General features: G+C 36.2%; 1 protein-coding gene across 5 annotated transcripts in view; it reads right to left on the reverse strand.

Annotated features, from left to right (window-relative positions):
- LOC121095774 (uncharacterized oxidoreductase ZK1290.5-like) overlaps positions 1-16,093 on the reverse strand; it is a 49,744-nt gene that overhangs the window by 33,137 nt on the left and 514 nt on the right. For all 5 annotated transcript variants that reach the window (XR_005830203.1, XR_005830202.1, XM_040611074.1 and 2 more), the window contains exon 2: positions 632-880. Coding sequence is in view for 3 of the 5 variants with exons in the window: in XM_040611074.1 (XP_040467008.1) it covers positions 632-880 (249 nt within the window). In the remaining 2 variants the exon portion in view is untranslated. The remainder of the gene's footprint in view (positions 1-631; positions 881-16,093) is intronic.

Genomic DNA, 16,093 nt, shown 5'->3' on the forward strand with positions numbered 1-16,093 from the left:
AATATCACATCTTTGACTACGATAAGTTTATGATCAGGGTAAGTTTAGAAGTGCGTAAGTCTAATTCAGTGTTAGATTTAGTTTTCTAAAGTCTTGTTGATACCCCTGACATTTTCCCCAAAGCATACTGCATCAGACAGACCAAACCAAAGGCAGCTATTCAGGATTTTTAAAAGTTAATAGACCTACAAAATAAGTTTCAGAAAGGACTCCCAATTCCTTGAGATTTAACAGACCACAGAAGATATTGGGCATTTTTGTTACCCTGCTACCAACAAACTATTGAAAATTTCTGAATCCTTGTTTCATAGGTTTTGGGTGTTCTTAGCAAAATACATAAAATTCATGTAGTGGTTCCTCAAATTGATTTAACAATGAAACATACCTTTAGAAGACACACATTGATCTGTTTTAAAACATTTGCAACAACAAAAAATCCTGTGCTCTCAACTGTATGCATGTGAACTTTCTAGAGAACAAACAGCACAAGAAATCTGCAAATGTGTAAATAAAGGCAGAATTTGGTTTTTATGATCCATCTGTAATACATTGTTTTTTTCAGGAATTCATTCACCTTTGCAAATACTCACATGGAAGGCACAATTAATGAACTATATGTAAAGGTTCATACCAAGATATTCAACACCAAGTCTTTCACATGACTCCAAGCAGGCTTTTTTTGTGTTTTCATAGCCATAATCACTATGCCACAGTTTGGTAGTTATCCAGAGATCCTCTCGCTTCACATCACTCTCTTCTATGGCCTTTTGGAGGAGAGATTCACAGCCATATCTTTTTGCTGTGTCAATATGACGAATGCCACATTTTCGTAATGCATGGACTACAGCATCATGGGAATAACCACCTTGATGGGAAGTACCTAAACAAACAAAATCAAAAGTCAATTGTCAGCAGTGACTTGAGGGACATATTTAATCATTCTTTTTAATTTTGGGGGGGGGGGGGTTGGTACACTGTCACAGAATCTTCTCATTTAATTTCCTAATAGTAAAGAAATGGGAAGGAATAGATCTCTAGGCTGGAAAAATACACAAAGTTCTAGAATGTTGACAGTGATCTCAAAAAAAAAAAATCCAGCAAAATCAAATATTAACAGCATTTAACTGTAAAGAAGTTATTTCAGAATTCAGGCTGAAGACCAGCAAAGAGAAAACACTTGCTTTATGGAAAATTAGTATATGGCACTTATTTTTCATACAGGAGCACATTTAGAGATTAAAATACTAACAAAAAAATTAAATACAATGTAGGCAATTCACTTTGCAGAACGCATATCCTGAAACTTTTACTCTGTTAAACATCTGCTAGCTTCAAGTTATTATTGCATTGTACAACCCCAGACCTGGCCATACTGCAGGTGCAATTCATATAATGTCAAGCTCAGCAGTCACCAAAACAATGGAATCCTACACAAGAGTTACAGAATGGGCATACAGGGAGTTTCAGTAACAAAGTACTGTGACTCTCATTGTGTAGGTATTCTCTGGATGTGTATTTTGCATGTCAAGGGGACGGAAGGAGGAGGAGACTCAGCAGGAAAAGCAACCAGCAGGAGGACTGTCAGATAAAGAACTGGTTGAGAGCGAGGAGGATGATGTTTCTACTTACCCTTTCCTGTTAGTTGTTTTTCCTGCCATGAGCCCCTCACCCATTCACCCTCACACACACACTTCCCACAAACAGTATTTTCTACAGTTTGTTAGACGAAGCGCTCAGTCAGTTCCAGTCAGCTACCAAAGCCATCTTCCAAGATGATCAGTACTTAAAGGCCCTAGTACCATAAACAATAGCTAGCATGCAAATGGTCACCAGTTTCAGAAGGGCCCTGTTACAGTTGTGACCGCTGACATCAACACAGCCTTCAGCCACTGCTGAATCCAAATAAATAAAGGACTCCAGGTGAAAGAAGAACAATATAAAGTGAAATTTGTATCTGCTGTTAACTTTCTCTTTCCCTGCAAACATAATACTTATTTCTCCATCAAACACTACCTGCATATTGTGAAATTACGAAATTTATATGGCTACCCAGACTATCAGAAAAAGGAAACAAATGAAAATACACAGATTTACCTTAGACTCATCCTTGGAACCTCCCATACCTGAACCGGAGAGAGAACACCCACAGGAGTCTGCATGACTTTCTCACATGCATTGTAACAATGCAAGCAAGAATGACAACTTGCAAAAGTCCTACCTGCATGTAAGGCAAGCCAGGTTCTCCTAAGTGCTTAATATTTTTATTCATTTGTAATCCTAGAAGAAAAGACTGTGATAACTCTGTAATCTTACTCACCACTCCAAATCATTATAAATATTATATTGGCTGATGTCACACACATACACCTGAGGATAATGACATTCTGCTAATGACAATGGGACAACTCCCGCTTTAAGTTTATGACCTACAAAATAGAGAGTATTGAATCCTTGATTTATCTTCATGGATTTTAAAGTGATGAAATTATGATACTATATTCCTACAATTTTGACGTGTGTATCATAAATATTTTACCTTCCAAATGTAAAAAATTTTAATGTTTTAAAAGACAAAACTTCAAAGCTTTTTTACGCATAGCCACTAACTGTGATTAATAATTGACTTAATTTCTAAGTCGCCTAGAAACAGATATCCCTGTAACTTGTTTTACGTGAAAATAAGTCAAGCCAGATCAACTTTCATTTTAAAAATAGCCATTTCAAAACCTTGATGAATGTTTAAGAATTTTAGATGAATGCATTGCTACTATATTGCAACTATGGGCAAAGAATACACATACAATTATTATATTATTCAGATCCTGAAGGATTTTTATTAAAGAATTATATAACCAGCATAGACAAATTACTATACTTTTTCATAACCACTCCTTCACTTTTAATAAGCTGGTACTGGTGCCAAATAAATGAGGTTGTAACTATTGTGTCTGTTTCTGGCTGAACGGACATTTCTAAGCACAGAATGAATGGAGTTCATTTAGAGGTCTTGCAAATGGACTCAGACTCTTCATGCATAATGGATTTCAGTAAGAACATTTAGGACAAACAACTTTTTTTTTTTTTTTTAACCCCTTTAAGTTAAAGGGAGAGAACGGGAAAGAAGGAAAATTCAGAATAATTTTGTTATTGTTTCCTAAGCGGTGATGGCAAGCACACTTGTTTCACAGGAAATAGAGACCAAAATCAGTCTGGAGAGAATTATCTCAGCTTCTATGCCTAAAAATGTACTACAACACTAGTGATGCACTGAACAGTAATTAAAAAGAATGCTTAACAAGTATTTAATATTACCACTTTGCAACCCAACTCAATAATGAACAACAGGTTTCTAAGGTAATTATGCAACCAACATAACAGCTTCTAGACTTATGTTACAATTCATAAATGCAGAAGGATGACAAAAGAAGGTGGACAGACTTAAATTTTAAATATGGGTTTAATATGATTTGAACACATTAACATTCTTACATGTTTGGGATTATTCTTTGTTCACAGAGATGTAATTCACACTGTGCACGTACATTTAAAGACAAAATCCAATCTCACATTTAAAACTAATATGAACTAGCACCCATTGCATCCCCTTATTGCTTCTAAAAAATAGTGAATTAATATATTTTGATTCTCTGATAAGGAGGAATTCCTTTTAATAAATGAAGTCAAACATAAATAAGTCTGGAAAAGCTCCTTATTTTTTTAGCTAGTATTTTAACTTCTTTTCCCAGGGGAATATCACTGTTCTCTCACAGACCGCACTAATCTAAATTTTGACAGATCTGAAGATGTCCAAGTTAATTACATTCCTACAGATTTTTTGAAAATTGGTGGCTGGTAGAGACAAGGATATGGATAGGTCAAAAGACACAAATCAATTGAAAACTAGGCTTAATTAGTTACATTGGGTTTTTGTCATGATTACTCATCACTTTCTTGATATCCTGAAAAACACTGCTATCAAAACTGGGATAAGCAATGTGCTCTGATAATCCAAAGAAAGTTTCAAAGACTATTAGGAAGGCAGAATCCTGTTCACAATACAGTTGCTACAGAGGGGAAACCTTCCCAAATAAACAACAAAAAACCCAAACAAACAAAACCCAATCAGCAACCTGCCACCCCCCCCCCCCGAAATCAACATCCCCCGATTTCCTGCCCCTCACCCCCCAAAAAAAACCAAACTGTAAAACCCACCACCAAGATGTAAGACAAATCACACACCAAAATACTAACACACACACACACACAGAGTTTTATGCACCATCTCAGCTGACCCTCAGCCTCATTAAACTTTCTGTCCTTCATGGAAGCTGCAGAACTACAGAGACACAAAGCACCAGCAGTTTTTCAAAAGAGAATCAGGACCTACTTTTCCTGGTTTTTCCCTCCCTTTGTGGAAGAGTGTGTCTTCATGTTCTTTGTGAAAGAGCGTGTCTTCATGTTCTTTGTGAAATGTGAAAGTATTATTTAACTGAGTATATAAAAATGTTCTGTGACATGAATAATTTTGGTTACTTGAAATCGATGGAATCATTTACATTAGAAGAGTTCCTGCTAGTGAAACCACAGCCGAGATATTTAGAGATCCTATCAGAGATTAATGATCTTTTGACATCAGTGCTCAGCACATTAAAATCGTTGACAAACAGCATACCTACAAAAATGCCCATTCCTTTTCTGATTTCTTTATCTCCAAGTAATCACTTAAGAACGCTTAAAAGCAAAAGTTCAAACATCCTTTTATCAATGTTTACAAACTTATCGTGTATATATGGTATTGTATATCATAATAGGCTTGAAATACCTTGTTCTAATAGTTTTATTTCTATTATTTCAATATTACATCAATATTAAGGCCACACAGTGTATCTTATGAATATATTCAAATTTTTGTTGTCAACACAACTTGATTTTGCCAATTAAATTATGAGAAAATTTGATAATAAAACAAAGTGTTGCCTATACATAGAGCAAATGAACATATAACACATCTCAAGGTTTATTGCTAATCCATTCACAAAACCATATGCCTTTTCTATGGGATTGCTCAATGACAGACAATCCTTACTTGCTGCCCTTGCTTACTGACTTACCGCCTCCTTCACCTACTTCTGTATTTGTATGATCCTCTGACAAGTTGATTCAGATTGTAAAATAGCCCAAAAAGTATATAGTTTTAGAATTATTAATGAACTTTAACAACACCCCAGAAGGAAAAACACATATTTCAGGCAAGGGGCAAGCAAATTTTGGGCAAGAAAAATTCCCTGTTTAGCAGCAGCAGCTAAATGACTTGACTTATTCAGTGTTTTTATTAAAACACGAAAAAATCCAAAATGCAACCAAGAAACAAAAATCAAATCACAGTTGTGTTCAAGCCAACTACCAAATGATCAGAAAGACCTTCTCCATGAACTTGCCTCTGGAGCCTTTCTTTCTATCATGTTCCCCAGCACCATCCCTAGAGCTGCTTTCAGACAACCAGGTAATGTGACACTGACTTTTTCTATAGCCACAGCACTAGAACCAGGGTTCTTACTGCTATAATTTGGCATATTTTTTACTTAACAGGGTCAGTTATTCTGAAAATCATATTTAGTATCACATGACAAAGGATTCATAGCATCCTCTCTTCTTTTGTAGAGTGCAAGGCTTTCCTCTGCAGCAGGTGAAATCAAATGAAGTCAAGCTCTTTATGAGGCTATTATACTTACAATTTTCATAAGGTGCCTACAGAGTATTCCAAGTCATGGGATCCAAATTTAATCACAATAACTTTTACAAAATAACTTGGACATTTTATGCAGAGTGCAAGAATGGCATTTAATATATACATAATGGAGCAGATGCCCTTGCAGAAATGGAACCTATAGAGACTACGGGCTTCTAGAAGAACCAGCAGGACAATGTCAACAGAAAGGTACTATGCAAATGTGTATTATATAACCAAAGCTTTGGCCAGAACTAAAGTAGCACACAGGTTTATCTAAAACTCAGTCATTTAAGACCATCAAAGCTGTATAAAAGTTGCACAAATAATTGCATTTTGTGAGGCTACAGCACAAAAATGCCAATGCAGTGCTGTAATGCCAATAAACAGGTGCTGATAGAGGTTGATGGTTGATGTGTACAAACATGGTGCAATATAAGCCTCAGTAGTTGAAGTATGGACATGAATTTACTTCTGCAAGCCTCAAAGGACAGCGAGGACTGTCCTGCCAGCACCACAGTAAGGCAAGTACTCCCATATTGTAACACCATACTGTCATAAGGTTAATCAGAAAACTGGTGACAGAGGTCTTTGTTGTATTTAACACATTTTATGGCATTACAGCTGTACTGTATGCATGTGGTATTTTCATGTTCCTAAACAATATCACTATGCTAATGAAACTCTGTTAATAGACCTGGCCTATGGAGAGTCTAGAAATTACAAAATGAAGTTTCTCTTGCTTCTGCAAACCCTATCTGGATTATGGATATTAACTTTTATATATATGTTTTACTTTGTCAATGTTTCTCTTTTTTTTTTTTTCCAAATACAATACATTGCTTAGTGCAAAGCAGTCACTGTGGGACTTTTTCTTCTGTGTGACTCAGAATAGATGCTTAGAATTCAATAACATGAGGAAGAAAAGTAGGCAAGCATAATTTTAAACTCTGCAATTCTACTCAGGCACCAAGGAACAGAATGCAGGAATACAGTTTTGTCGCAATGCAAAATGGTAGGAGAGAGCCATTACATATTTATTATGTATCCAGGGAAAGGGAAGCCAGAATTGCTAGTTTTCTCTCTTCCTGAGAGGAAGGAAGAAATGGCAATGAGCCATTGTTGACAGAAGCACTCTATTCCCTCCATCCCAAAGAGGCTCTGACTGTAAAGGATATTCAGATCATCCAAGGTAAAATGAGCATGTATCTCTGGTCACTGACCTACCATTTATCTAGTCAGAACGTTAGAAAAGGGAGTATAAAAACTTCTCAGAATGTGTCTCACAGCAAGCCCAGAAAGTCTGCAACTAGCATCTATCATCAGTGGGATGCTATAGCTCTGACACGGCACCAATTCACTAATGTTATTTCTTGCAGCAAAAATACACTATCACCCAAAAAATGCAAATATTTTTCCTGCAGGAGTAAAGAGGTTTCCACTGGAAAGTGCCAGCCATTTAAATTATTCAGCTGTTGCATACAAATATTTTTATCATTTAACTTCTTGATTAAATTTTATAGGGAAGGACAACTCTGGGAAGTCGCCTATACATTTGAAAGGCAATTATGAATGTGTAATCCATGTAGAAATTTCATAAGCAGAGCAGCAGCACACATTTAAATGCCTTTACAGACAGACTGCCAAATCTTGAAGCCTTTTCTTTCACTCCACTCTTTCCCACCGCCGTGAGAACTATTTCTCATTAACAACCAAATTGGTTTCAGATGCTCTGCTATAAGATGTTACCTTAGAAACCATTTGGTAAAAGACTGTGGCTTCCTTCCATAGAAATCTCAAGCAGTGAAAAGGCAGATTTTCTGGCATAAATCAAATCCAATTTCTAGGGTTCACTAAACCTTTTCTTCTCAGAATAATGTTTTGTGACTAGATCTTAGCAGTTAATAGTGCACAAAGAATTGCTGGTGTGAACCAGTTTTAAATTATTTTCATTCTATTCCCTCTGTTAACTCAATTGAAATGACTTCTAGTACTGATCATACCTTGATAGAACTTTTAACTTCATAACTAATAAGGATATGTACTATCTACAGCAAATAATGTTTTTCCTCCCCTTTAATACATCTTAAACTATCTGACAAAGACTACACTTCACAATGAACGAGACAGAACTGTGACAATTTTTTCCTCCTCCAAACAACTTCCACAAAGAACAATAAAAAGGAAAAAATACTAAATTCACACTCTGTACTTACGTAGGACATTATCATAATAATCCCTGCTGTGAAAGTTTGACTTAAAATTAAGTAGAGGGACTGCAATTTTTAAACATGTAGTGGATCATGAGACCAATAATTAAAAAACACTTAGAGTACTGTAAAGATAACATTACAGAAAAGATTATAAAAAGAACTGCAATTTATAGTGACTTGTAGCTTACAAGATGAAAATGTACGTACAATAAAACACCACTGTGAGATCCTAATTCAAGATTATGTTCAATCTCATGGCTAATTTTTGACATCACAGCAGTGCCCTTTATACCTACCAGACTACTCACAGAATAAGTGCAATTGTGAATCGTGACAAGATCTTACTCCTCCAATACCAGGTGACACTGCAAGGTCAGAGACTTGCAGTGTCCCACTGCTAACTAATTGCATTCATGAGTTCAAAGGACAGCAGCAGCCCAGCTATCAGTAGAGCACATTAAAACTGAACAATAAAGAATGTTTCTGATCAAATGCTTCTTCCCCCCTCACATCATCTAAATGTATTTTCTCAAGGTTTCCAAGACAAACAACATTTCTTGTAGTCCCTCCTCTCACATTGCACATTCAACCTTAGAATAGTATGTATTAGAATGCAAAGCACTTCCATTCAGGCGTTAAGCCTGGGGAACAGACCTCACAGTTATAAAACTGATGTAAAGCCACAAAGATGTCTTTCCTTTTTCTCTCCCCTCTGCAAGGAGGATTTTTGTATCGCTCTCTGTGCTTGGCATAAACATTAGAAGAAATGGAGAAAGTTTAGGAATCAGTACCTCCCTCCTTCCCTTTTGGAGGCATGAGGAACTACTGCAATTTAGGTTACAGCAGCATGTGACATCACCATTCAATGCTGCCAGAACTATGCCAGGGAACTCTGGCACAGAAAAAAAGTATGATGACTAAAATCGGCTACATGAAGGTTGAAAGATACAAGTCAGCTTTCTTCCTCCCACCCCGAGTTTGGTAACATTTTTCTACATTACAGAAACATGGTAAAAGACAACAGTTAAATATCCTGGAGCTTGCTTCTCTGTTAATTTCAAACTGGTTACAAGTAATTTCTTCAACTAGTGGGCAATCGAGCTTGTAACACTTAAAAGTATTAATGACAACAGGAAATTTAAAAGCATACACATAAAGTGCCTCTGATTATATTAATAAAGGCTTTAATTATTAAACAGTGATAGAAAGCCAAATTTTTCTTTATTCCTTAGACTTGGTGATGGACATTTAAAATTCATCAGCAACAGGGTGATAGCCAAAAAGAATCCAGCATGAGAAAGGAAGCTATCTTTCTGCTGTTGAATCACAGTTCATATGTCAAAATATAAATAAGGTAAAATACCCAGCAAAAATATAAAAAGCTGTCCTCACAGATTTGTAGGTATACAAAGACAGCAGAGACAAAGCAGCAATTTCCCCTAGAAAAAAACCTATGAACTTTCTGTACTGTGTACACTCTCATACAAGCAAAACTTGGCTCAGCATTTTGCCCCAGATACATTTACTAGTACCCTTTATAACAACATTTGTACAGCATTTGGTCTTTTTTCAATGAATAAAACACCCCCAAGCTGGAAGTAGGTGAAGTTAGAAGAAAGCCAGGAAGGTAAGAGTTCAGCAGGTTTAGTCAGGTTAGGACAGAATACTGCTTTGTTCAACTGTCTACAAATGCACAGCTGTCTGGAATATGGCCACATTTTGTACATGGGAGAAGTCAAATATCTGGAGGCCCTCAAAGCTCAAGTACAACTTCTCAAGGTCAGATCTACTGAAACGGTGGATGAATTGAGACAGAAAGATTTATAGATGTGGTATTTTGTTCATCACAAGAGGCTATTAAGGCAACTTGGTAACCATGGGTGAGAAGCAAAGTCCCGACAGAATAAAAAAAAAAAAAAAAAAAAGAAATGGTTGAGACCTGAAACAAAGGGAAGAAATAAACAGCCGATTCTTACTACAGGATAAGATTAATAGAAAGGAGTGCCATAGGTCTTGGTATCAGGACCACTGTTCCATAAATTTTCTTAAGAACCGAAGCCATGAAGAAACAAGAGCCATGAATAATAATAATAATAAAAAAAGATGGTAACAGTGGAGAATGACAAAAAAGTGATGGCTTGATTCTAGTGCCATTGACTTGAAAAGCAAAATCTCATTTGGTTCCAGTGCCAACAGGACAGGATCTTTTTTGACCACAGCTAAGTTTAAGAATGAACAACTCTAGCATGAATATTTAAGAAGTAGGTAACTGGATTAGTAATACATAATGGAAGGAAACATTAAAAAACTTCCACTCAATATTAACATTCAAGTTATATGTAGCATTTTGACAAAAAAAAAAATCCAAAACAACCTGATGTAATGGAAGTGGAACAATCTGATTCTGTATTTTTCTTCACAAAAATCCCACTTGTGAAAAGAACAGGGAACAATGCAAGAAATTGTATATGGTTGCAACGCAAATAATGTAATGTCTTAAACAATACAATTAGCATTAGTCAGGAAAAACTTACTTTATGATTTATTTACTGAAAGCTACAGCTGACTATCAGGAATCTTATCTATGCAACACCCTAAAATGAGGACACAGAGAATTTGTGGTTTCCCTTGAGCATGGACAGATTCTATGTGAGCGGCTGTGTGCATTATTTTACCATGCTAGTAGTGCAATATACTGACAAATGCAGTAAAAATGCAATTTAAGCAAGGTAGTAATGCTGTAAGTTAACCGACATCGTATTATTTAGTTGGATTGAATTTTATTCCTCCTAGGCTTTGGCTTATTTGATTAGAAGTTGCTCAGAGCAGTACCTTTCTGCTTTCCTAGTTACTGTAACAGCACTGTCTATTCTTGAATAATCTTCTGCAAAGAACATCATTACTAGTAATAAAATATTCCCTGTGTGTGACACAGGTAAGGCACAATGAGTATAAAGACTTGATTATTTTGTTTAGTAATTGCCTGTCCTGAAGCCCCTTCCCAAACAAGCATGCAACTAATCTTATACTTTAATAGGAGGGGATCATTAGAGAACTTCTCATCTCATCAAGTTGTTATTAATTCTAGCTATGCCAAGGATTACATCGAAAACAACTTAACATGAAAACATTCCATGAATTTTTGGTATCACCAGCACATCTTGTCAGTAAATCACATGCTGTTTGACTAACCCCCCTGAATTTCATTATTACTGTCCCTAAAAAAACCCACAAACACACAACACACACAACCCCCCACTCTTCTAATGGGAATATAACCGCCACATCAAGGGGATGAAGATAGTTTCACTAGAGAGAACAAGAACAAGCTTTAAGAGATGTCTGTAATTGGTGTTTTGTGGACCTTTTGCAACACAGCAGTATTTTTTTTTTAATAAATAAGCCACTCAGAGAAGTGTGTTGGTGAAGATCATGAACAAATCAATAACTTTTTATCACTAAGAGACTTCATCAAGTTTCTCTCATATCACAGAGCCCTCCAACAAAGAGTGATGCCACGCTAAATTTAACCATTCAGTACATGACCTTGAGTAAGCTTCCTAATACTTCAGTTAAAGGAAGAAAAGCTCTTGCGCTACCAAATTATATTCAGATGCTTTAGAGGGTAGCATTTTCACCCCTTAGACTTAATAAGAAGAGAAAAACCAACCAAACAAGCAAAAAAAAAAAGAAGCAGCCCTAAGTGCAGGCTTCCTACTTAACAGAAATAAGCATGAACAGTACAAACTGTATGTATTTTTCTTCCAAAGCCTGAAGAGGATTTGACAAGTGATGCATTTTTGGGGATGTTGCTTTAGATAAGCACCAAGTACCCTGTAGTTAAATTAAGGTAATGTAAGAATATTTAATTGTGTACTAAAAGACTCACAAGGTATGCGATTCTCAGATACATGTAGCTCCTGTGAAAAAGTGTAGCTACACCAACTTTAAAACAGTATCATTTTTACATCATTTATTTGCCCTATGTTTCTAAAACCGTAATAAAGTAAGTCTTGCAAATACAGAAAGAATTACAGCTATCCTATTAGTAAGACAGTGAATGTATCCATTTTCTAAAGCAATCTAAAGCTGTTATGAGGTAATGTACTCCCGAGGGCACAGCTTTACACTTGTATGAAGTGCCAAAATGCCAGTTCATTTCTGACTTAAGCTTACTCCAGTTGAAAAGCAGACTTTGTAATGAAAATTATTGGCAGTAAACATGCCTGACCCTCTGCATATGAATAATATTGTCTACCAAAATTGTTAGAATCAAACCACAAGAAATGTAAAATTAACAACGTTTTTTATAATCATACAATAAACAAGATGCAGGTTATTTTTATTTGTTACTAAAAAGTTCAGCTATACTGTGTGTTTCTAATGCAAAGGTAGGCTGCCGTATAAAAATTGGTAAGGGTCTCAGGAAAGTCAGCTTGTTTTACCATTGCTAGGAGACTTGTCTTTCTGTTGGACTCAAGGCAGATACAACACAGTATGAATATGCACCTAAGTAAATACAAAGTTTTGGATGCACAGAATTTGTCCTGTTATTCCAAGTAACCTTTCAGACTGATAATAAATTTTGCACACTACATAGATTTCTCTGGTGTACAAATCCTTCTTTATCACTAGAGATTTTAATAGAAATGGATCCTTCTCACCAAGAACAGTTTGTGTAAGTGAGCGCAGAGCATCAGAGAGAGAGAATGGTAACCTAATGAAAGACTACTTAACCTCCTTTCTTCCTATCTCCCCTTTTGTATCAACCCTTGACCAATTTATTGAACTTCTCCTATACAAATTTGGAAGAAAAAAAAAAAAAAAGTGAAAACACCACCAGCACAACAACTTTTGGCAACTGAAACTTGAACAGAAAGAACAGATATTTTTGACAGAAAGTTATCCTAGGCTGCTGCTGCACTCTCTGTAGTAACACGTTCTGGCCAAGAAACACACTACATGTCTCCTACTCCAGCTCTCAGCTGCTGTGAAAGGGGTTTCATCATTTGGAAATAACTTGCATACCTATCCAAGCTGCCCTCCAATTGACATGACAGGATAGCTACAACAATCTTAACATAGCGTATTTATGTCTCTCTGAAGCTTTCAGAAAGATTATCTAGCAACAGAGGCAACATACATATCTGTCCTCTCAAAGATGACTTTTCATAGATAACAATTATGTCTACATGTTTAGAGGGGTAAGAAACGACAAAGAAACAACCAAATCTTAAATCCTGCAGAAAATGGCCTTGCAGAACATGCATCCTCACTGAAGAAAGTTCTCTCCTCAATAGCTGAGTAAATATCTTGCATAGCAAACATTAGTTAATGCAGTAATGCTGTAACAAAAATAAGCCGTTAATTTGTAAGAGTAGTTAAATGGGAACACCTACAATAGATAAAGATCCCATTGTGTTAGGCTCCATATCATGGTATTTATAGCTTGACTAGAAATGCAAGTGTGGCAAGTCTTGAGCTTCTTTACCCGCTCCCTTCTCTTCTTAAAGCCACAATGTTCTGCAGCATATACCAAGGATTTCTTAAGATCACCTGACTGGTTCCTATCACAAGATCCTCAAAAAGCTGCAGAATGTATAAGCAATATGTCAAGTGTTATTCTAACAAGACAAGAATAGGTAAGTGAAGTCAAAGAACCAAATCCTGGTGTTCATGACACCACTGTAAGTCAAGAGAAGTTCCTTGAAAGCCATAATGAACAGAATTTATTGGGCCAGAAAATTTCAAACTTAATTCTCTTGATCTTATATGTTACTATCTATTTACTGTAGCTGGAGTTCAGGCTTCACAATCAACTACTCAGTACTACTAACACAAAGAAAGGACAGCAAGTGGCATGCTATTTGGTAGAGTACAACGGAGACTTTTTGCCTGTATACTTTCTAGTCAGCTTATTCTGCTAATAACCTAAGAAAGGTATTGCAATCTCAAATTAAAAAAAGAGGTTCTACAGATAGTCTAAAATACAGTTCAGCATATACTGAAACAAGAGACGTAAGACAGAGTCCATTCTCTAAAAAAGCCTATTTACTTTTTTTTTTTTTAAAAAAATTTATAACAAAATCTCCAAGTGAACTAAATTGGCAAAAAGTATTACAGGTTAAAACAACCAAGCCCTCACCCCCAATAAACCCCCCCCCCAAAAAAAAAACCCAAGCAAAAGCATAGCCCTTTTTGTTCATTATATAGGGACTGTATAAGGGACAGCTGCATCAAGTATTCTTAAGGTTAATTGATACTAAAATAACAAATTCATACATTGGGTATACACATACCACACGCTCATGAAGACGTCTATGCACATAAATACGTGGTAAAAGCAGTTATCAGCATCTTGTAGGCTTTTAAATTCTTTCTCTTTTTAAAAACATTTAGCTGATGGTGCTGAGTTGCTAAGACTTTTTAACTAATATGTGCAGCTCAAATGACTTTGAGTACTTTCAAGCAAGCATTACAAGCTTTCTATTCAATTAAAAGTTTCTGGATGAAAAAACAGCCCTATTAAAATCAAAGGCCAGCTCCTATTGACTTAAGTGGCTTAATACACTCTAAAATCCACAGCTCCAATTTTGTCCTCCTTCATACTAATTAAAATCCTAAATAATTGCTCTGAAGTCAGTACACACTCATAGGATAAAGATTAAAAGAGCACAAGGGTCATCTTATTTTATAGCTTAGCTCGATACTTGTGTGACTGATTAACTCCAGCATCACAAAGAACTAAGTGCCTTAGATTTCTAGGTTTATGTAAAACAATGGAAAACCTGGCATATCAAATTGACTCATGATAAAATTGCATCATGAAAAACTGATTGGGAAGGGTATTCATGTTTTCGAATATGTTATGAATAAAAGAGGCTTCTGGAAAGACTCTTAAGAAGAGAGAGAAAGATGCTCAAATACTGTGCCAAAAGAATCACAGGCTTTAATCAAGAGACTAATTCCTCACTTCTACAAGAAATAAAAACTAATTAATGACAACTACATAAAAAGACAACTATTAAAAAACTCCAGAAAGATCCGGTGAAGTATGTATGCAATGGTCATTGGTATGTGTATGGTATATGTTTTGCCTCTTCGTGGCACATCTTCCATGCACAACTCCTGTTTTGGGAGAATTAATCTCTGTTATGAGTACAGCATGGACAGTGCTCTGACACCACAGAATGACTGGTATTAACCCTCCCCTGCTCACACGGTCCTATGCTGACTTGGAAAAACGGCCTTTAATCATTTAAACAGTTTGGCTCTTTTGAACCATTAGCAAATCCACCAATCTGATGAATTTGGAATCAAGAACAGTATAAAACCAGATATTCCTATTTACAATTAAAAGGAGTATTCTGCTGCAAGCCAGTCTTGGGTTTATACCATCTACAGTTCAGTAGAAGAAGAAAATCCTTTTCTCCTTTTCTTAAAGGACTGAGGGAAAATAAATGCTTTGTGGGACAGGACACAGAAAGATGCTTCAGATTTCACAGACACTTTCATGCCCAGGTTCTAATTGCAGAGGTATACGCTGGTTAGCCTTTAGTCTTGTTTTGCTATGACTGAATGCAATAGCTTTCCTGAACTACCACTCACATTAACTCAGACAACTAACGTGGTCTTTTAAGGACCATTTTTCCTGCCACCCCCCCCCCGTTCACTTTTAAGAAAACAAATGCTTTAGGAGTTTAATCAATTGCATTGCAGAACTTCACACTGCACAATTGGTAATAAAATAAAATCTGAATTATAAAAAAAGTGAATTTCCCTTTGTATTTTCATATTTTCAAGTAGACTTTTTTTCCCTAAGAACATATTAAAAGTGTCACACATCTTTGTATGAGCAAGAACCAAAAACGCACTTCTGAAACATCAATGTAATGTCAGCAAACATTGGTTTTCAGTAAGGGAAAAAAAATAATCACACCAGCTTCTGATACGCTGCCAGGGTTTAACAGCATTTAAACATTTAAATTCTTTCAACATACACACAGATCACGTGTTCCTGCTGCCACGATGCACAGGCCTTCTGCCTCGCACTGAGCCAGATCCCTGCCCGGGCTTTTGAGGGCAACAGGTGCAACTGACAAAAAAACCCCAAAACTTCCAGTAAGACAAATTCCAGCTTGAAAGTCTGCTT

Source organism: Falco naumanni, chromosome 11 (genome assembly GCF_017639655.2).
Source record: "Falco naumanni isolate bFalNau1 chromosome 11, bFalNau1.pat, whole genome shotgun sequence".
Lineage (NCBI taxonomy): Eukaryota > Metazoa > Chordata > Aves > Falconiformes > Falconidae > Falco > Falco naumanni.